The 21,983-nt window shown below is 42.4% G+C and overlaps 1 protein-coding gene across 1 annotated transcript; it reads right to left on the reverse strand.

The window, feature by feature from the left end:
• Window positions 1-1,069: 1,069 nt before the first annotated feature.
• On the reverse strand, window positions 1,070-17,688 carry EED (embryonic ectoderm development). Its single transcript, XM_084521318.1, has 12 exons — window positions 17,517-17,688; window positions 14,044-14,196; window positions 9,525-9,617; window positions 8,582-8,647; window positions 7,733-7,858; window positions 7,533-7,614; window positions 5,967-6,058; window positions 4,914-5,047; window positions 3,707-3,812; window positions 2,763-2,921; window positions 2,304-2,377; window positions 1,070-1,400 (listed from the first exon to the last, which is right to left on the reverse strand). The coding sequence occupies exons 1-12, from the start codon at window positions 17,637-17,639 to the stop codon at window positions 1,274-1,276; spliced, it is 1,335 nt and encodes a 444-aa protein (XP_084377444.1). The 5' UTR covers window positions 17,640-17,688; the 3' UTR covers window positions 1,070-1,273.
• Window positions 17,689-21,983: the final 4,295 nt, after the last annotated feature.

A 21,983-nucleotide genomic window follows, 5' to 3' on the forward strand; every position in this document is an offset into this window, starting at 1 on the left:
TCCCATTTCACTCTCAGCCCTGAACATGGAAAAACAAAGCCGACTAGTCTAGCGGCATACTACTGCAAAGCACTTCCCAGGGTGAAATGGTATCAGTCTCCAGCCCACGTGTTCTGGATGTACTTTAGCTCATCCAAACAAAACTCTAGCACTCTCACTGCCTTTTCAGTGCTCTCCCAATCACTTCTCCACCCCAACAACTTTTCAGACTCTGCCTGCCAGCTCCCCATCCATGAGATAACAGAGGCCTGTTGCAGTTGCATGTTAGGTTATACTGTGCTTGCAATTTAAAGTAGAGGCTAAAAACTCCAGCCTCAACTACCTTCCTCTCCCTCTTCAGCTAACTTGTGTTCAACCCTGCAGGTATTTCATCCACCTCCCTTCAGTTGTTCATCTTCAGTCAATATCCCTCCTCTTCACGTGTACACACAGCTGCATCTAGGACCACTTACACAGAACACAGACTAACACTTCAACTGTACCTGCAGCATAAGTGTTTCAGCTACAGATTGTAACTGTTAATGTTATCTGCTGTCATACTAATTATTCCCCTTTCATTTTTGTTAGCTGTACGTATTTTAAACCCATAAGAAATAATATATTCATTTTAGAATCAGTTATTCCTAGAGCGAGTAGAGCATTGATGATGCTATTTGGAAAATCTGACAACATCAATATTTTTAATTGCCTAACCTTGATATAAAGTAATCCCAGTAACCAAACAGACAAAATCCAGAGTACAGCAATGTGAACCACAAAAAAAAAGTTGGTAGAGTTTTTCCCCAAATCAGTAACAGAAATGGTGAAAAGCACATCCCAGTTTGAGATTATTAAAACTTAAAGTGCAATGAATTTAAGGATTTCAAAATATTTCTAGTAGCGATTTAACATTTATTTATGCTATATTCCTAAGTGTAGTACTTCCTTTGTCTGGTGCCTGGATAATATTCAGTAGCTTCATTAAGTTTTTAGCATAAAAAGGGATGAATACAGCTATAAGCCAAATAGGTATTTCATAAGCCATACCTGAAAATTCATTGTGGGAAATAATTAAAATGGACAATTCAGAAAACTTTACAAAAATACTTCTTTTTATTAAAAGCAGCAAAGTTCAAGCAGAACAATACACAGAATGTAAACATCACTAAGTTCAGCTCCAGCCTGCTGAACCTTCGAGGAAGTCTACACTAAATGCGTCTACCACACTAGCGAGTTAACAGACTATATTATAATTTGAAAATATATTTTCTACTTTGAATTAAGAAAAAGTTACTTATCGTAGTCTGTCCCAGCGCCAGATACTGGCATCATCACACACAGCTATAAGGATACTACTATCCCTGCTAAAACTGGTTTGTCGAATGGCAGCAACACATTTAGGATGAGTAAGAGTCGTACACCTATAAATAAAAGAAAATTATTCAGCTGCAATGTTAAATCTGCACTTGCTACTACAAGTGCTGTTTCACCACCATCTGACTTAGGTGACCTAGGAAGAATTTGTAGGGCAACGGGATTGCACCCTCTGTGATGTATTTTGTATTCTGAACCTGGAGATAGGAAAGCAGCAATTTCCTCTCTACCCATTGCCATTTCTTATCAATTTTCATGGAAGCGTGGACTGAATCACATACTGAATCACATTATTTACAACTTTGTAATCAGCGTTCTTTTCCAATTGTTAGGAATAATATATGGTAATTGGGTGATTCAAGACTGCAGCATTTTTGAGAAATTTGTGTAGGCATTCATATATATGTATTTTTACATATATATATGCATGCAAACATGCAGTTATGTGTGTATAAATTTCATGTTTGTGTGCATACACACAAAAACATGCAATAAAATCACCTGGTCACACAGGCAAGGAACTGAAAAGTCATACTGTTTTCTTCACATCACACTCATAGCTAACCTTTGTTTTCTCACCACTTTAGTCCTTTCATCTATTTCTTTGTCATGAGCTACACCCTCCTACCATCTCCTAATTGCTTCATAAATTTTCTACCTAATTAGTGTGTGAGCTCTTTGAGGAAAACACATTCTTTCACTGTATCTTCACACAGTGCCCTGCACAATTTGATTGGGACCTCTTGGCACTGCTATAATGTAAGTAACAAAATAGTTTAAATAAATGAATAACATTAACCTTCAGGGACTCGGAACCTTTATTTACCTAGTAGTTAGAATGGAAAGTGGTTACCACTGTTTAAGAATTTCTGTAATTATCAGTAAAGGAAAAAGGAAAGTGCCTCAACTCCCTTTCTCAGCAAAACTACAATTAAACATGAAGTACTCACTTGGCTTTATGAGGATCCTCTATTTCTAAATCCCAAACGTAAAGTTTGCCAACCTGATTGCCCAGAGCAAGCATCTGTGAAAGAAAGCAGAGAACATACAAGTTTTACAACGTTATCTCAAAGAACTGAAAGTCAGAATTTTATAAAGGATCTTAAGGATTTATAAAGGATTTTATAAATTTTACAAAGTGGTATCCAAGTATTTGAACATGAATGGCTTAATGAATTTATTGAAGGAATTAGAACTGCTACATAATTTGCCTTCTTTCTCCCATTTTATTACCCCTCTCTGCAGATGGGATGAGAAGATACCAGTTTCATATAAAGCCACCTGCAGCAGACAAACTATCTCCTCAAATAGCACATCACATGAGCCAGGATTTGTGCCATACACATAAATATGGAATCAGTGAAAAGCTACACACCTTCAGATGGAGCAAGGTCAAAGCTCACACATACCTTTTGCCAGAAATCCATCGAAAACCTCATGTACCATATATCACACTGGCTGTAATCAAATCTCCCAAGTATGGTCACATTTGACTCACTGGGCTTGATTTTATCTATATCATCTTCCATTTTGCCAGGTTTCCAGCACACAATGGCATTTTCACATGACTAGAAGGGAAACAGTGAACACAAAAAAGTTACCTATATTTACAATTTATATTGTAAAACATTCAGTCTAGTTATAATTAAATCTAACATTTCCTGTCATAGCTTCCCCAACAACACTAAAAAAAGTAAAACCAAAAAATCTCACCTCTGCCCTTAGATCACAGCTAAATAAATCACTAACAATATATCACTGCCCTTTGCTGGGAGCCCGCTGCCCTCACAGCTCTGCCAGAAAACCAGATTGCAGGAGCCCTCCCTCACCCACTTCAGAAGAAATCAACCACAGGTACTCAAACACACTTTCACGAGCAGCTTAAATTAACCTAGATTTGAGGTTTGTTCACCCAGTCCCTTCAACCAACAGGACTGTGCCTGCACCAATTTCTGGCAGAGAGGCAGTGCCACCACCGAGTTTAATACCTACAAGCAAACCTTACTAGTGCTACCATACAGATCAAAGGAACTCCATTACATGAACCCTCATTTCTCCCTTTAGCTGCAGGATCCCTCACTTTTGTAGCTGCATAGCCTCCCTCTGGACACTCCATACAGATCCTGGTTAGTTGGTACCACTGTACTTTTAGCAGATCTAATTCTACTTTTTAGGTAAAAATTACTTATCCACACATCCCAACAGTTGACAAAATTCACAGTACACTCCATAAAATCATTTAACACAGCACAGCGAGTTCACCTACAACCCAAATCCCAGTAAAACTTCTACTGTTTAAAAACCTCAGAATAAGCAAACAGGAGTACGATAGCTGGAAAAGCTGCTACTTTACCTTGGAAAGGATTAGATCTCCCAACCATCGTACACAGTCAACATAGTTCCTATGTATGTCTCTCGTAGAAAAGTCAGGAAAGTGAATTTTCTGAGAAATAAAAGGCCTATGGAGAAAATAGCCAAGTGAGGTTCAGGGAAATACAAGTCCAACTTGTAATTGCCAGTTTTAACACATCTCAATGTAAAAAGGACAAGTCTTGTCTTTTTGTTGTTTTAAAAATTTTCTAACAAAGTAGATTTTGTATGCTTATTTTTTTAATAAAATTGGAACAGTCCATTTTCATCCTCATTCCTATTGAAACAAATTGTTCCCCAAAATGTTTAACTGTAAAAGACTGTACAGAGACAGTGCTAAGCAAAAGCTTCAGATGCTGCACACAGCTCCCATTGCTAAATACCTCAAGAACTGGTTAAATCCCAGTTTTCCTGATGCTTCTTCTGCAACATCTAAATCGTCAAATAGAACAACACACTAAAAAAAAAGCATTTTTTTAAAGCATCATTTAATATTTGGTAACATTACCAAAAAAAGCGAGAGCATTTTCACAGCTAGTCTCATTGCTGAACATGTTCAGTGTGTTTTAGACTCTTCAATTCTCTCAATGGTTTAACTGGAAGTTAAGATTAAAAAATTGATGAACTTCATAAAGGAGGCTTTATCTATCATGTAACTAGTAGTTATGTTTACTTGACAATTTGCTCAGATTTGAGGTCAGATAAGAAAAAGTGATGAAAATTAAAGGTATTACTACATAAATAATTTTGTCCCAGCCCCAAAGTCAGATAACAGATACAATAATTAACAATAAATACACAATATGAATTATTCACTATGCTTAATTACAGATTTGATTCCCTCCTAGAAATTTTGAGGCAAAAGGAAGAAAAGCCATTGACATGCCTTAAAACAAAATGAACTACAAGCTTTAATTAAGAATGATGATGATAATCCCACACATTTCCTAGTCAAGCAGATAATTAAAAAATAATTAAGATATTTAAAAATAAGTGTCAGAACTTTGAATCCAATAAAATTCTACTGAAGCAAGCACCAGAAAGACATCTTCCATGGAGACTCAGTATCCCCCACAATCCCCAGGTCACTCACTATCTCCAAGAACTCCCAATTTCTACAGGAATTAATCTGGGCTGTTGATGAGTATGTTTATTTTGCAAAGACAGCCAAGAAGATGAAGACTACGTACCTGTTAGTTTTATTTGGATTGTACTCATAAGACTCTTTGATGGCATTTATCATTCTCTTGGAATTGATTCTCCAGAGTTTTAGAGAGTGATCCATCCCACAGGACATGATTTTTTCACCCAGAAGATCATAATCCTACATATATGAAATAATTTTGAGCACCCCCAGCCTAAGCTGCATTATATCAACTCAGATTTTATTCCATCATTTCCATCAAAACAGCATCTTCTGTGTAGAGAATGCAATAAAACTGCATAATTCAAATAGAAAAAAATACTAATAACTTAATCCTGCTCACTGCACAGAAGCATAGTAGCTTACTAGCTATAGTTACTCTCCCTCAATGAAAAAGAGACATATTCAACAGCACTGACAGACAATGAATGAACCTACTGCTCGTGCTCTCCCTCACTAAATTCCCTAGGTTTCATTTCATGGAGCAACCTTGGCAGAACTCCAGGGCTACTACTTGGGTGATGAGTATTTACAACTCCCAGAGAACACAGCATCAGGTTTCATGTAGGTACACACCTCACCTTTCGGGTCACACAACAGCAAAGGAAACAGTTGTTAATAAGAGTATTAAAAGTCAAAGATTCTATTTGGTATTTGCTGGGTAGCAGCATCTGTCTGCAGCTGCTGGAAAGCAGCATAACTCACCTGAAATAACTTCTTTCCTTCACTACCATGAAGGTTTATTTGCTGCTTTGGCTTGATAAGACCTCAAGAACTTTAAAAGTGGGACCATAATGAAAATTTATTACTCCTTCTAGCCCCACTGAGCTCTACTTCGTTTACATCTAGGCTGCACTGAGTGAATTGGCTACTGAAATAGATACAGCAAGTGAACACCTGTCCTGCTTATTGAGAGGTGGCCAGATCAAACCACCAGATTTAAACTTATCTACCCCTTAAAAAGCATTGATGCACTTCAGGGTTTTTGTTTTCCAGCAGGTATAGTATGAAAACAGTGCACAGGAGGATAAAGAGTTGCATATTACAGGCTTACTACCCTTTGTAAATCTAAATCACTGCCCCACAGTCTTCCACTTACTGCACTTAACACCTCATCCCTGTGCCCTTCTACTCCTCCAAATATTGCAACCAGCGTGTCTGTCTGGATGTTCCACAGTCTCAATGCATGATCTATAAAGAACAAATAAAATTACATGCTGCTTTTTACATGTACACATGAATAATATATTTCAGCTTCACCACTTTCAATAAAAGGTGTTCAAGTAAACATTTAAAAGGCACTTAATTCTTCTTCAGTTGTTAGAAGCAATGGAACTGCATTAACTAAATTGCCATTAAAACTAAGCTACTGTTTGAGTAATTCTGTAATTGAGAACACGTGCCCTTCCCCCTCCCCTAGGGATACCTTCAACCAGAATATACTTAGGTCTTTAGGTCTTCTGAAAGAGTCTGATCTTGGACAAGTATGCCTTTATTTAGTCTTATTTCAAAAGCAATTTTGTATTTCAAAAAAGAAAATGTTAATTTTCTTTTAAGTCATTCTTACATCAGCATTCATAAAGCTTTTATTTTCCTTTTTTTTTTTTTTTTTTTTTTAAAATCTTTAAACAGTTATTCTTTATGAATCACAGACTGTAGGGATGGGAGTTACTGTTTCCATAAACAATACACATTTCAAAGTCAGACTAATCCACTTGCTTAAAGGAAGTTTAAACAATTTCTAATGAAGAACCTCTACCGTATTTCCCATTTGGTACCACAAGTACACTGCACTGAATTACAATAATGCCAACTGGAAGGCCACACAGGCCCAAACATCGTCCCCTTTTTCTACTCATCTCTCGGCCAAGCAGTTCTGAGACCCCAGGACTCTCTCACCTCACACCCAATTGTAGGTAGCACCCTGTCCAAGATTACACATTACATTTCACAGCACTACAGCTGATGTCAAAATGGCATCAAGAAGACAATATAAAGCACTCGAGAAATTCAGAAACACAAACTTGAGGTTCCCAACCCTAATTCTCAATAACACTGAAGTCAAAAGTCCCCTTATGTTACCAGCCCCAGTGTTCCTGAAGGCTTAACTCGAGGCAGATCAAGTATCCCCTAACAAAACAGTCAAGATTAGGAAGCTGTGACTGTTTAGACTGGTCAAGCCCATGAGAAACCATACCAAAAAACACTTCTCCCTTCCCTAATATCCTTTTTACACAAAGCCCAATTAAAGTCAGAGCTGCTCTCAAGAGGGAATCAAAGTTTTTTGCCCATGAGTACAGTGGTGAATGCCATCTGCAACTTTACAACATTCCCACTAGATGGCAACATGCTTCAACAGTTGAAAACAAACCAACTTCAAGAAAGGAAAGAGCAACTCCAATTCTCACATTTCTTCTCTAAAAAAGCAGCGCTATTCACAACCCTGCTGCACCACAGGTGGAGTTATTTTTAGTGCAGGCCATGGATTTAAACATGTGCATGATGTACAGCCATGAAGAGCTCTAGACTTCTGAGGTAAACTTGTTCAGTGCCATCAACAAAATTCTCAGAGACTCGAGAGATTTTGGCCATTTTCAAGACCAAAAATCCAATCCAAAGTATCCTGATTTATATAGAAAAAGAGGTTGTTGGTTTTTTTCCTCACCTTTGCTTACAGATAAAAGGAGATTTGGATCTCTTGGATGGAATTTCAGTTCATTGATTGCATTTCCATGGCCCACGTAGTGCTGGGATAGAATTCAGAGACCAAGTTATCATTTCCTTTCATGTTTAGACATACTTAGAAGACATACGTTTCATGCCTTACTGAAACACAAGCTATATCCCAAAGTTCTGCGCACTCACCTTTATGCACTGCATTGTTATAGGGTTAATTATCCTAATAATACCCCTGGACCCTGCCACAGCAAGAAGAGGATGGCTTGTATTGCTATCGTACGTCCATGCACAGGTATAGAAATTTTCATCTGCCTACAACACCTCGTGTTAAGGAACACAGAAGAACACAGACTTTTGGTTGGTTTTGAGCCAAAGAAACTTTCTTTTAAAAACAATTGACTTTTTAAAAGAAACTTGTTGCTATTTTATGAAAGTGCCAAGGAGTCTGTGCTGGTCCAATAACAAAAAGATAAATATTTGATTATACATCTGCAAATATCAGCAACATTGACTCTTCTCCAGATGTTTCCTCACTTCTGTTCCATAACACACAAGGAATACCTCTCTCTTGGCATCACTTTTCAATCTCTTTGTCCAAACCACTGAAAGACTGGGAAAAAAAATGAGGATGAATCAAGACCAAACTGACCAACACACATTATTACTCCGAGCATGAAATATCATTCTTAGGCTTTAAATCCAGTTCCAGTCAAGAGAGAAGCCGAGACCATGGTAAAACAGTGAATGTGAGACACAGCGCAAACATTAAGAGTTAGGAAGATTAAACCAACAAAGAATTGTTTTTCAAATATTTTAATACAGCACGTTCCGTGAGCCTGCATTTCTAATATTATTTCAATAGGAGGGACTCTAGGATGTGGAAAAGAACTAAGACAACTTGGACCTAACATGAGGAATGTGCCACATGAGCGAAGTATGAAATCACAGACGAAACTTTTGTGTTATTTTTCCTACAAAGCCTCTTCATCTGATAAAGAGGAACCAAACTAGTGCCTTTTTAACTTGAAAGGATACGTCAGCATCCACATAGGACTGCAACAGACGGATTTCTCCTTGGGAATGACATTCATATAAGGTAACCTGTTAAAAAAAAAAAAAAAAGAAGAGAGAAATTGATGCTTTCTTGTGGTATTTCAAGAGGAAATCACATGCACCCTTATATTAACTTCCTTACTGAGAGAGGTAGAGCATTTTTATGGCTTAGCTCTCATCTATTACCTGTTTGTTCCTCACAGGTGGGAATTGTTTGATACAAGATGCTCACAGCAGTTTCAGTTTAACACCACTCCCAGAAACTTCTTGACTTGTCTCCGTAAGGTTAAGCTCTCTTTGTAACTAGTTACACTGCAACAACCTCCAACCGGAGGCAGTCTTTTACAGGAGTATTTGATACACAGCTTAATCTTAGTTTAGCACTTTTGGTAACTATCAGGTGGAAGAAAGCAGGAAATGAAAGGCTTGTTTATGCACAACACTTCCATAGAACGCACTTCAGGAGTTATTTTGAAGACTGAAATGACAGATCCTTCTCCATAAAAAGCCCATAAAGATGCTCCCCACAGGCCATTAATTTAGCTACTGAGCTACCTGGCATCCTCACAGACACTTCTCATCCCATTTTAGAGTATGCAACTGTTTGGAAACAGTAACACATACAAAGAGTAATTTTAGTGACAAGATACATTTATGCACCTGTCTTCCTTCCTCTCTGTTTACCTTGCCAGAAGAATTTCCATTACCACACAGAGGCTCACTCCCAAATAGCTAGAGCATGACCTCACACAACAAGTCAGAGGCTGCACCTCTCCCAGATAACAGACGCTATGTACCTCAGAAGCAAAGCTTGCTATGCGAAGGATCTTGTGTCAGTGCTAAACACAGGTAAAGGGTTTGGTTGAAACCAGGAAAGCAAACAAAAGCACACAGAAGGGCTTATGCTTAAGAACAGATTACTCACTCTGTTGCTGCCCACAGTGGCAAAAACGAGAGGATCACCTTCTTTACTGTGCCAGTTAAACTGGACTCCAAACAAAGGCTGACCATGGTCCTCCTGTAGATGCAAAGTAAGATTAGAAACAAAATAAATAAAACCCACAGACACATTAATTTCATGAAACTCAGCTGTGGTGGTAAACAGTTTAATTGTTATGTTTTCCTCCAACTACTAGCTTTGTATCCAGGATAATTTCAGATAGCAAACAGTTAAAAAGAACAGTTTTGTAGTGTCACATTTTTACTGGGCTCTCTTATGGAAGGCTAAAGAAATACTTCTCCTCTGTCTGCCCCCAAAGAAATGTTTTAAACAGGGAAGGGGAAGAAGTGTTGTCTCACAGTTACGGCCAGAAGTTGCCAGAACTCCTGAGTTACATTTGCAGCTCTACTGTTTGTTTTACCGCTACCAACAAGGAAAGCTCTGCATATGAGGCCAGGTCTACATGCATTTTATATTACTTTCACACACGGATTTACAACTTCACAGAGGAGACCTACAAGGACTAAGAAGAATTACGCTGGTGTAACAGTGGAGAAGAGTTACATTTAGCTATTACAGCACAGTTAAGTCTCGCAGCTCTCTCACAGATTTGATGAACTAACTCCAGCATGTCACAAAGCCGCTGCAAAGTTCATGTCTACAAAGTGTTTTCAGATCTCCTTCAAGAACAGTCACCAGAAGAATTGAAAACTTATTTTTAAAGAGCTTACATCAATTTAAGAGAAGAAACAAAGCAGATATGTTTATAAATCGTGATGAATATGGTGGTGCTTGTTATTAATTGATAACAGTATTTTGGCCTGTCCTGACAGGATGTTTTCAGTAAGAATAATGTTCATTAGAGTGCCTCCCCACAGGGGACTGTCTGGGACAGTACAGGCAGGAAGGAAGTGTCTCATGATGGCTGTTAAGCAGCCTTCAAATGGTAGGGCTTCAGAGAAATATTAGCCCTGGCAGCTCTGACCTATGCAAGAACCAAAGAATGAATTTGAGGAGGGGGTGGGGAGTTCAACGCTTCTCAGAAAGAGCTTACTAAGAAGGAGGGCCGGAAGAATTTAAAGTAGGCAGTATTTACTGAGAAAGGCAGCATCTGTTATTACCTCGACAGGCAAAGCTAGAAAGAGACAGAAGAAAACCTCTGAGTGAAGGCCCTCCTGCATGTCTTAAAGAAAGGCTGTAATTTTCAAAGCTGAATACAGATTAAGAAGAATTGTTCACGGTTCAACTCAAAGTACTACCCATCATAACATGAAAGGCCAAACTAGTGGGTTTGTGGGATGGGGGAACAGGGGAAAAGCAGCAAGGTCATTAGTGACCCCAGGACAGAAGAAAAAAGCAGGTATTTGGCACTAATAAAGCATTACAGCTTAATTAGAGATGTAGAATGAGGAAAGCACTGGGGTATCTATCTGAAGAAGTTCTACTTTCCTCGTCTAACCTACCATCATCCTCACTGGTCAGAGAGAGCACATACTGTTTTGATAATATTTATCTGCTCTAATCTTTGTTCCAGCTGCTAACGATGAGCCAGGTTTTTAAGAAATTACCCTGTTACATGCTGCACATTCTGGTTATCACGAGATAACCAGAGAGGAGGGTTTGACCTACATGCTGGTTCAAGAGAGGAATTGAGAAATGCCATCTTGACCCCGATATAAATAAAGGGCACAAAACCCAAAGTACGCAGGTTCTTCGTGCACCAGACAGAAGGCGCAGAAACAAACAGACCTCCAGCTGCTACAAAAGCAGATAATCAGTGGTTAGTTCTGCCTTTACTCACCCAACGCCAACACAGGTTCAGGCAGACAAAGTAAGCCTAGAGCTGCCTTTAGACAGAAGGCAGGGAAATAACCACCAGGCCAACGCAGCCAAAAATAACCACCTGCAACTACACAAGCACATTGTCCAGCGCTGTCACCACGGTGCTAGTGAGGCACCAACGGACCACACATGCACTCCCAGTTCCCTCAAGTGGAAGCAAACCTTTCTGGCGGTGGTTTGAGTTAGCTTTCCCTATCAAGGTAACAAACCAGGACCCTGCGTGTGGCTGGTTCCTGATTCCCAGCTCAGGGGACAGCGAGTAGAGGCTGAGAGACATCAACCTGCTAAGAGCTACTGAGGCACACCCCAAACAAGAGCAAAGGGTCGGGCAGATGATGGCATTGTTCTGAAGGGAGCACATCAAAGCAGAATTCTTTGCTGGAAGATCTATAAAAAGACTACACATAGATGTATGTGAGGATATCCTTCTGCTCGCTGTATATGCATTTATAAACTACTATTTCCACTTAGAGAGCAATTTTTTTTTTTTCAGGACGTACCACAGTAACTCAGTACTGTAAAAAGCAATAAAAATAAAACACTTTCTGATTTCCTGTCATTTTCCAAGTTATATATTTGTTTTCCTGATGCTTAAATTTCAGCCAAAATAACTTTCACACTAGTGTTTAAAAAAGCATATTTAGCCAGCAGTGTGTTTTTCAGGCTGAATCATAACCATTTAACATTCAAAGCAGTGGGCAACGGCCATGTTTTCCTAAGGGGGGGGAAGGAGGAAAAAATAAGAGTAGGAAATTGAAAAAAGCAAACAAACCATAAATTGTACACCTCTAAAGAACATTACAATAAATTTCCATGTCTTTAAGTCATGTTGACTCCTCATTAATTTCAGCACATACATCTTACAGCATAGTTCAAAGGCAGAATGGGACATATATATGACATGATATCCCAAGAGCCATGTATTTCTGAACCCATATACAACATCCAATCGCTACATTTTATCTTCACAGTATTTCCAAGATTAGTACGGAAGAACAGGGAAAAGAAAAGAAGAGAGGCTTCCCCAAAAATAAAGTAAAAAAGACTGACCAAATTTGACTGCTACCTGGTCTTTAAACCAGTTCAAAGAGAAATGGGAAGACAAAAAAATACCCTGCTTAGAGTGAATGCAGCATTTCAGCTATGTTTGATTCCACTTGTACAGGAAGCTGGGGATTGCTTAACCACACGGGGTGGTCCTTTGGGTCACCCCAGAGCAGGGAGGAGGGGATGCTCTGTTTTGCCAAAAGAACTCGGTAAATACTAACTACTTTGGGATATCTGGTCCGTGGAAAAAAACAACAAAAAAAAACAAACACACTCAGCAAAACTCAGGACTTGCTAAATGTCTGGGTGCTGGAAGGCCCACGCCAGTGGCTGAAGCAAGACTTTAAGCCACCCACAGAAAGCACCGTCTGCGGGGGCGATGCCTGTGAATCACAGGAGCAGCTGCCTACCTAACTCAAAGTGAAAGAACTACTCTTCCTCCGCTGCCCTGAAAGAGAAAACGTGGTTTTTGAAGCATAAAAGTTAAGACTGACTTGCTTCCCAGACACTTTGTCAGCTTAATGTTGTACTAGAACTTCTCCAGTGGCAAAGCTCATTTAGGAGGTTTCCAGGCTCCAAACGTCTCAGCCCCTCCTGCTCAGCTACCCAGTTATTTCCGTGAGGCAGTCTGAAACCTAAGTTCAGAAACAGCGTCCTCAGCAAAGCTCAACAGTTGTTGAGAATGTGGGAGAATGATAAACCTCCTACAGGAATTCTGCAGAAAACACAGATGCGTTTATGTGAACTTCTTGTTAGCCAAATATAAGGTTTAACAGAACTCCCATCTTCTGCCAGGTCCAACTTCCCTTTATTTCAAAGTTTTAGAAAAACTGGATCAGACAGTGTATAACACAGATATCCCCCACAAGGCTGGGGAAGGAAAGAACGCCTTGACAGCGCACAAGAATCCAAATGAAAACAATCGATTCAGTTCACCATAGTCTGTGACCAGTGCAGAAGAAAATACCCTAAAACACATGAATAAGGAGTAAAGATCATGAATCCCTGTCTCTTAATGCCTCTAGATTATGTAGGAATAGAAATGTGACCAGGTGTGACCACACAGCCACAACACTCCTGATAAATTAACCACAGCACACAGCAGACCTTTTATGTCAATTCCCTTATGACAGAAAGAAATTATATCAGAAGTGTGCGAAGAATGCTGAAATTTAAGACGAATGTCATGATTTATTTTTTAAGAATGTTTTAATTTCTTTTTAAAATACATCAGGTAGAAAACTCTGCATGAATTCTGTGCTCTGCATCAAGTTGTCACATTTTGCTTGATATCAACCTGTTTATCCAGCATCTTAACTCAATAACTACAGCTTTGATGAAATAATTATAAAATATCATATATAAGTCTTTGCAAAAACATAAAAAATCGGATTAATTGCAGCATTACCTACTGATTCCTATTTGCCAGTATTCTTTTTCTTCAGAACTTTGGGTATTCCAAATAAGGAAGGTACTTTCATCAGATAAGCATGGAACATAGATATTTTGAAATAGTCTCTGCTCTGTGTGTAATTATTTTGATGCTGTCACATAGTTTATGTCACTGCCAGCAAACAGTACCAGCATCCCCACGCTGAAGCTTACACACACCTACCTTTAGGCTATTTACACATTTGAAGGAGTATTTGCACTTCTTTGACTTCCATTTTCCTTTCCCCCAGCTTTTTCTTCCCGGGGCGTTAGGAGTGTTTGTTGGGGTGTCCGGGCGCTCCGTGTTAGTACCACTTTCGATGCTAACAGCATCATCCTGAAAACATTCAAATTATACAGAATATAATGAGGACTTCTTATTTATTTATTCATTTAGATTCACGTACTTAAATCCATCACTAACGTAATGGCATTTCTCTCCAGATACGGAGCGTGAGTCACCCGAGGGCTGATCCAAAAGGGACATTCGTGCACTGTGATCTAGTGAAGCTTCCTTGGAATACAGGCAACTGCCCTTAGGAAAGGTCTCAAGATGCAGTGGTTGGTTTCCCTGGAAAGCATCTCTGACGTAGATGGAATAAGTGCTTCTGAAGTAAGGAATGAAGAGGGTGTTTGTGGAAAAACATTAGGTTATGCCACGTCAGGAATTTAGCCCTTCTGGGAGATTTCTGGACACCCTCAGCAGCTACAGGCAAAGCGCAGCCCTGCAGTAAGTCAGCACCGCCACTAGAAGAGGAAGTCTAACCCCTCCCTCCTGCTCTTTTCTAGATTCCTGCTTCAACTTAAAGCTACATTAAAAAAAAAAAAAAAAAAAGGCATCACAACATAAAAAAATAGTTTCCTGTCTGATTCAACCATCCCTCCAACAATCAGCAGGCAGAGCCAAGGTAAGAAGGGGGAAAGCTGAAATAAGGGGTGGGCAAAACCACCCTTAAAGTTACTTGGGAGTTTTAGATCAATTTGGGACAATTAACAGAAAACACTGTTTGCCCTGGCAGCCAAAAGGGCCTATCATATCCTGGGGTGCACCAAGCATGGCACTCTTAGTGGCTGAGGGAAGGGATTGTCCTGCTCTGCTCTGGTGTGGCCTCACCTCCAGCAATGGGTGCAGGTTTGGGCACCACAGCATAAGAAAGACATAAAGCTATTAGAGAGTGTCCAAAGAAGAACTATGAAGATGGTGAAGGGTCTAGATGGGTAGGTGTATGAGGAGTGGCTGAGGTCCCTGGGTTCATTCAACCCAGAGCAGAGCAGGCTGAGGGGAGGCCTCATGGCGGCCTGCAGCTCCCTCAAAAGGGGAGCAGAGGGGCAGGCGCTGAGCTCTGCTCTCTGGGGACAGCAACAGGACCCAAGGGAACGGCATGGAGCTGGGACAGGGGAGGGTCAGGCTGGGGGTTAGGGGAAGGTTCTGCACCCAGAGGGAGGTTGGGCACTGGGACAGGCTCCCCAGGGCAGCGGTCATGGCACTGAGTTGCTGAAGCTCAAGAAGGGTTTGGACAGCGCTCTCAGACATAGGGTCTGATTTTTGGGTGGTGATGTGTGGAGCCAGGAGTTGGACTTGGCGATCCTTGTGTGTCCCTTCCAACTCGAGCTATCCTGTGATTTTACAATTCCACATACAGCCCAACTGCAGGACATCACTCACAAACACTTCCCCATTCCCTGCATCACCCATTTCCACACACTCCACCTGCACCACAACCACAACAAGCAGTCCCTGCAGGTCCACACAAGAAACTTCATCTTGTTCAAAAAACAACCCCCCTCCCTTTTTTTTTTCCCTTGGCAAGTTAGCTTGGTCATCTACCGCCAGAAATTTGGGAGAAAACATCTCAAATGAAGCCATATGACAAGTACAGCTGAGCTTGGAGAGACAGAGGCAGCCTTCCACTGGAAGATGTTCATTGTAACACCAAGCTGCACCAAGAACTCCACTAGGAATGTGGAGGAAGGGCAGCTGTAAACATTAGCACATCGATTCCCACCAAATGTTTATGCTCTGTCCCAGTTTCACACCTGTACCATCAGCCAGAAGAGGCACAGACGTACGGGTCTTTGGTTGCCCAACAACTTTGAAAACCTGGACATCAACATGACAAAAAGGAGGGAAGACAACACACCGTGAAGGCAGTAAGGGAACTGCCCAAGCCTGGAGCCAACACTCTCCCAACAAGCATAGCTGGGTCTTCCAATTTCTTCTCTTCTGCCCTAAGAAACTTCTGAGCTGTCCAAACTCTAGTCTCCCAAGAGTACTCACTAGCAAAAGCCACAGCTCCTCACAGAACCTGTAACTACATCACCAACAAGCTTGCCTTTAGGATGCCTGTGGAACAAAAAGGCAGATTTCCTCCAAATCAGTTCTGTTACAACGTGAGCAGAATCCAGACCTTTCTGGACTAATGGGGTTCAATAACAAACCCTTGGAAACAGACTGCTTTCCCTTTTGAGACTGGCCACATCTTCAGTACCCACACAGCCCACATGCTAACCTACAACGAACGCTAACGCAAGCCCGAAATCTGTCATCATGTCTCACTCAGATTCACAAACGCATGTGTCTGTAGGGCAAACAGATGTTTGCAGGTCTGCACGACCAGCTGCCAGATGGTGATGAGCAGCTAAAGAGGCTCAGCAGCAGCAGGACACAGCACCTCGGAACTGTTCCCCCACGAACAGCACTTCCACAGGGCACTGGGGACGTGGCGTAGATCCCTCACTTTCTGGATAAGTGATCTAACCAAGAGAAGAGTTGTGCAGGGATAACACCGGAGTAACTTCCCCACTTCAGCAGCTGCATGAGTGCTAAATACCTGAGATTGCCTTTTGGGTACAGAGCTATCCTGTACCAAACCCTGCTACCTCAAGTCCTGAGCACTGGATTTTAGCACAGCTTAAAATCCTAGAATCATTAAGGTTCAAAAAGACCATCAAGCTCATCAGCTCCAACCATCTCCCTACCACCAATGTCACCCACTAAACCACATCCCCAAGCACCACGTCCAACCTTTCCTTGAACACCCCCAGGGACGGTGACACCACCACCTCCCTGGGCAACCCATCCCAATGCCTGACTGCTCTTTCTGAGAACAAATGTCACGAAGAAAAGCCTGGAGCTCACATCCTCACCCCTCACAGCTGCCTTCTGCTGCCAGCGCCTGAGCACTATCCCCTACTCCTCCTCCACCGCGGGGCCGCACGCGTACACTTACACCAACTTTTACTCTACAACGTGGTCATGAAGTCAAACGACACGGGGAGAAAGACCACTGGCTCTTTTTGCTGTTTCACATGTAAAAAGACACATCAAAAGCGACATTTTAACGCAGCCCCTGAGCACCACTCGGGGCCTGAGCCCACTTTGGTCGGGGCCGGAGCCCACCATGGGCCCCCAGTTTCCCCTCACCCACGTGGAGGCAAAGCAGGAGCACTCCCTCAGCCCCACAGGCCTCCCCACAGGCGGGGATCTCCCTCAACAGCCCCCACAGGGGATCCCCGACCCCCTGAGGGCCCGGCCGGGGGGTCCGAGGCCGGGGCCCAGCCTCAGGAACGATCGCGGCGCTGCCCCCTGAGAGGGGCCGGGCCTGGCCGCGGCCCCTTCGCCTCAACCCCAGCGCTTGTTCCCAGCTCGGGGCTCACGTTCTCATCTCCGGACAGGTCGCCGGGGTTGCTGTTCTCGTCGCTGCTCAGCTTCTGCTTCTTGGCCGGCATCTCGGGCCCGACTCCCGCCGCCGCCGCCGGGGCTTCTCCCCGCTCAGACATCTTCCCCGCCCCCGCCGCGCTGCCGTAAAGCGCGCCCGGGGAAGGTCGGCGGGACACTGCCGTAATGCGGCGCCGCGCCCGGCTCCGTAGGGAAAGCTGGGGAGGGTGCCACACTGCCGTAAAAGGGCCTTTCCCGCGCGGCGCTGAAGGGATGGGGGAGTTGGTGGAGGTCGGGGTTAATAAAGGCGGTTTTAACTGTACAGAGGCGTGCTGGTGTTTTATATTGTTGCTAGTCAGATGGTGTAAGTGTGCTGTTAGGCCCCGTGGCAAGCTTGGCCGTCTGAGTGTGTGTGTGAGCGTGTTTGTGTGTGTGAGGTGTTCTCCTACAGTCCCTCTGTCACACAATCCTAGAATCATTAGGGTTGGAAAGCCCTCCAAGATCATCTGGTCCAACCAGACCCCTACCACCAATGTCACCCACTAAACCATGTCCCTAAACACCACGTCCAACCTTTCCTTGAACACCCCCAGGGACGGAGACACCACCACCTCACTGGGCAACCCGTCCCAGTGCCTGACTGCTCATTCTGAGCAGAAATGTCTCCTCATTTCCAACCTGAACCTCCCCTGATGCAACTTGAGGCCATTTCCTCTGGTCCTATCACAGTTACCTGTGAGAAGAGGCCGACCCCCAGCTCCCCACACCTTATTTTCAGGCAGTTGCAGAAAGCAATGTTGTCTGCCCTGAGCCTCCTCTTCTCCAGACCAAACACCCCCGGTTCCCTCAGCCGCTTCTCACAGGACTTGTGTCCCAGGTCAGCGATCCCTCTGTCCATCCTTGTGCTGCCCTTGAGTGCCTTTTAATGTGCATAAAGCATGTTTTTTTTTGCTTCTTTTGCTCTCCAAAGAACCCCACAAAGTGAGCAGATGAGGCAGCTGGCAAGCCCTAGCACCTGCCTTGTCACCTCAGGCAGAGCTGAAATACAGCAATAAAATCCTGTCCAAAACCCACCCGGCCCTCTGCTCTCCAGCAAACTTCTACCACTTCTATGGCTGTAGATAAAATGCTGCAGTTGCCAGATTTTAATTTATTCATCTCTAAAACCGCAGGTCCCAGAGTCATGATAATTATGAACAGTAAATAAATAAATAAATAAATAAATAAATAAATAAAAAATCTCTACCAAAGGGGGAAAGTATTCTGCCCACAGGCACAAAGTCTTATCTGCTTTTCTTGTGTGGGCAGAAACAAGTCTTTCCTCCCTGGGGGAGACATTCCGGTCTCGCAAAGTGGTTTCTTGGAGGGCAGTGACAGAGGTGAGCCTGCCTTATCTAAACTTTAATCTGGCATAAACTTCAGAGATAAGAAGGAAGAGAGGAAGCTTAAACTGATGTGTGTGCTATGCTGTTTTTAGCAATAGCCTCTCTTTTCTGCTGCAGAACCGTAGGCTCTGCTGAAGCAGTGCATAATATATAGCAAAAGGTTGTAGATCACAACTAATAAAAGCTCTGGGAGCTCACAACTGCTCAGATTTCTGCTCCAAGATCAAGGTTGTGATAAAAGTGGTTTATACCTTTGTGGGGACATAAACAAAGAATGAGCAGACTTGAGATGCCAATCTAAAAATATCCTGCCATAATTTAAAAAAAAACACAAATATGACAGGATATTTTTAGATTGGCATCTTAATTAAGACTAAATCACGACTGTGCTGCAGACCTGTGGAAAAAAGGCATGAAGTTTTCAGCAGTGGAGGGTTTCAGCTTCTCACCATGGGTTCCCTTGAGCTAATGGAGAGAACACAACTCCTCTGCATTTTGCAGCTGTCAACCGACATCCTCCAGATGGCCACACACCCAGCTCCGCCACCTTTCAGTGGCTCATCCAAAACATAAGGGGAGCGAAAGCCCCAGCCAACCTATGATTCTTGGTCTGCACACAGGAAACTTCTCCACCCACACCCAGAATCAGCCAGTAAAACCATTCCGTCTCCATCGCCAACTCGCTGGGCCGAAACTGGTCTCTGCCTTCTCCCATCTGGGTGCTAGAGGACTTCTTTTACTAGTTACAGTCCTGCTGGCCTCTCCACCTGGTTCTTAGCCCAAACCACTTGCCTTTTTTTTCTGTTTTTACTATTTCAGAAGGCATGAAGAGCCAGTACACCAGGGGAGATGTTTCCAAAAGTCATAGTACACTTCATCAGGCATCTATTTAAAGAATTATCTTGTGGTTAAACACTGGCTTGAAAGCTCACAGAATATGCTTAAATGTGTGCTCTGATAGGATTCTCTTTGGAAATCCTCTGAGCTTTTCTGTACCTCAGTTTCTCAGCTGTTTGGTGGAAGTAGACTTTCTCATATCATGGCAAGTGATGGGGGGGATTATGAAAATATATGCACTATGTTTCTTGATTTGTTTAATTACTGTGGTACTATGACTCTTTTATATAACATACATAGATTAACTAAGAAGTAATAGGGCCCTTGAAATAGTGTATAGAGGAAAATGGGAGAACAATTATATTAAAAAGAAATCTGCAGTCAGTTTCAATTAATGATGATTTAGTGGTGTTTTATGAGCACACAGTGTGTACTGGGGAGGAATAGATTTGATATATATAAGAAGATTTTGCCAAATGTGACTTCTAAAAGGACTGCAATAGTAAATGTTAAAAAAAAAATCTTAGTCATGGGGTGTTCAACAGATTGGAAGGTGGTGGTTTTTTTCAACATACTAGAATATTTCTGGATCATACAGGGACACTGAAATACTTTCTATATGTGTGGGAGAAAGTAAATCATACTCACTCCTTTCATTCATCCTCTTCAAGCCGTATTTCTTCACAGAATCACAGGACCATGTGGATCAGCAGGGACCTCCAAAGGTCATGTAGTCCAGCCCTTGGTCAGAGTGGGGCCAATTAAGCAGGTTGCTGAAGGCTTCAACGAGTCCATTTACAAATTCCCATATCCCAGTTTGTGTCTCTTGCCTCTTCCTTTTCCTGTGCACGTCTATTTTCTTTGTGTCATTGTGTTAGCTGTAGGAAGCAATAAGCTGTCTCTTTACCTTTGTTTTAAGGCTGAACAGACCCAGTTCTTTCAGTTTCTCTACATACATCATGATCTCCAGTCCCCTAACCAGCTTGGTGGATCTCCACAGGGCTCAATCCAGTATATCAGTGTCTTTCTTGTACTCAAGCTCTTGCTAGGGAGCTCAACACTGGATATTTCTAAGATGTGGTCTCCAAATACCAAACACAGAAGAACCACTTCCTTCAACTTGCTGGCTCCACTTTTGCTAATAACAGGTTTTGGTTAACCTTCTCTGCTGCAAGGGCACGCTGCTGACTCACATTCCACTTGCTGTCCACCAGGACCTCCCAGTCTTCCTCTGCTGAGCTCCTTTGATGGCCCCTAACCTTTACTCTTGCATAAGGCTATTCCTCCCCTAGTGCAGAATATTATTGGGGTGCCTTTGATGAACTTCATTAGATTCCTGTGAATCCATTTCTCCAACCTGTCTAGGACCCTCTTCAGAGAAGCCCTGACCTCAAGCCCTGACCTCAAGTCATTCATCCCCAGTTTAGTACTGCCCACAAATTTACTGTTATTGTCCCCCATCACTTGGGGTGTTCAAAGAAAGATTGGACACGGTGCTTAGGGACGTTAGTAATAGGGTGATAGTTGGACCAGATGATCCTGAAGGTCTTTTCCAACCTTAATGATTTTAGGATTCTATGATCCCATTATCCAGGTCATCAATAAAAGACATTAAATGGTCTTTTATTTATCATCCCATCTTAGAAAGCAATCAATTTGCCCTGGTAAATCCATTTTGGCTGCTCACAATTACCTTCTTGTCCTTCCTGGGCTTGGGCATGGCATCCAGGAGGATTTGCTCCACCACCTTCCCAGGGACTAAAGTTAGGCAGACTGGCCTATTGCTCCATGAGTATTTCTTCTTGCCCTCCTTAAAGATAGGAGTGATCCTTAACCATCTCATCATCAACCTCCCCAGATCACTCTAACCTTTCAAAGATGATAGGGAGTGGCCTTGCAACGATGCTGGCCAGCTCCTCCAGCAGCTTTGTTGCATCCCATCTGATCTTGTGGACTTCTGTACATCCAGTTTGCTTTTGTGCTCCCTGTGCTGGGTACAGCTTTGCTCCCACAGACTGCAATTAGTCTTGGGGAACTGGGAAGCCTAAGGGCAGAACATATCTGTGAAAACCATGGTAGAAAAACATGGACTACTTCAGCCTTTTCCATGTCCTTTATCACTTATCAGTTGGGCCATATTTTCCTTTGGTGCCAGCGCACCTACAGAAGCCTTTCTTGTTAACCTTCACCTCCCTGCCTGATTGTAAGTCCATACTGAGACTGAGATTTTCCTACTTTCCTGAT

The sequence above is a fragment of the Aythya ferina genome (assembly GCF_964211825.1).
Source record: "Aythya ferina genome assembly, chromosome: 1".
Classification (NCBI taxonomy): Eukaryota; Metazoa; Chordata; class Aves; order Anseriformes; family Anatidae; genus Aythya; species Aythya ferina.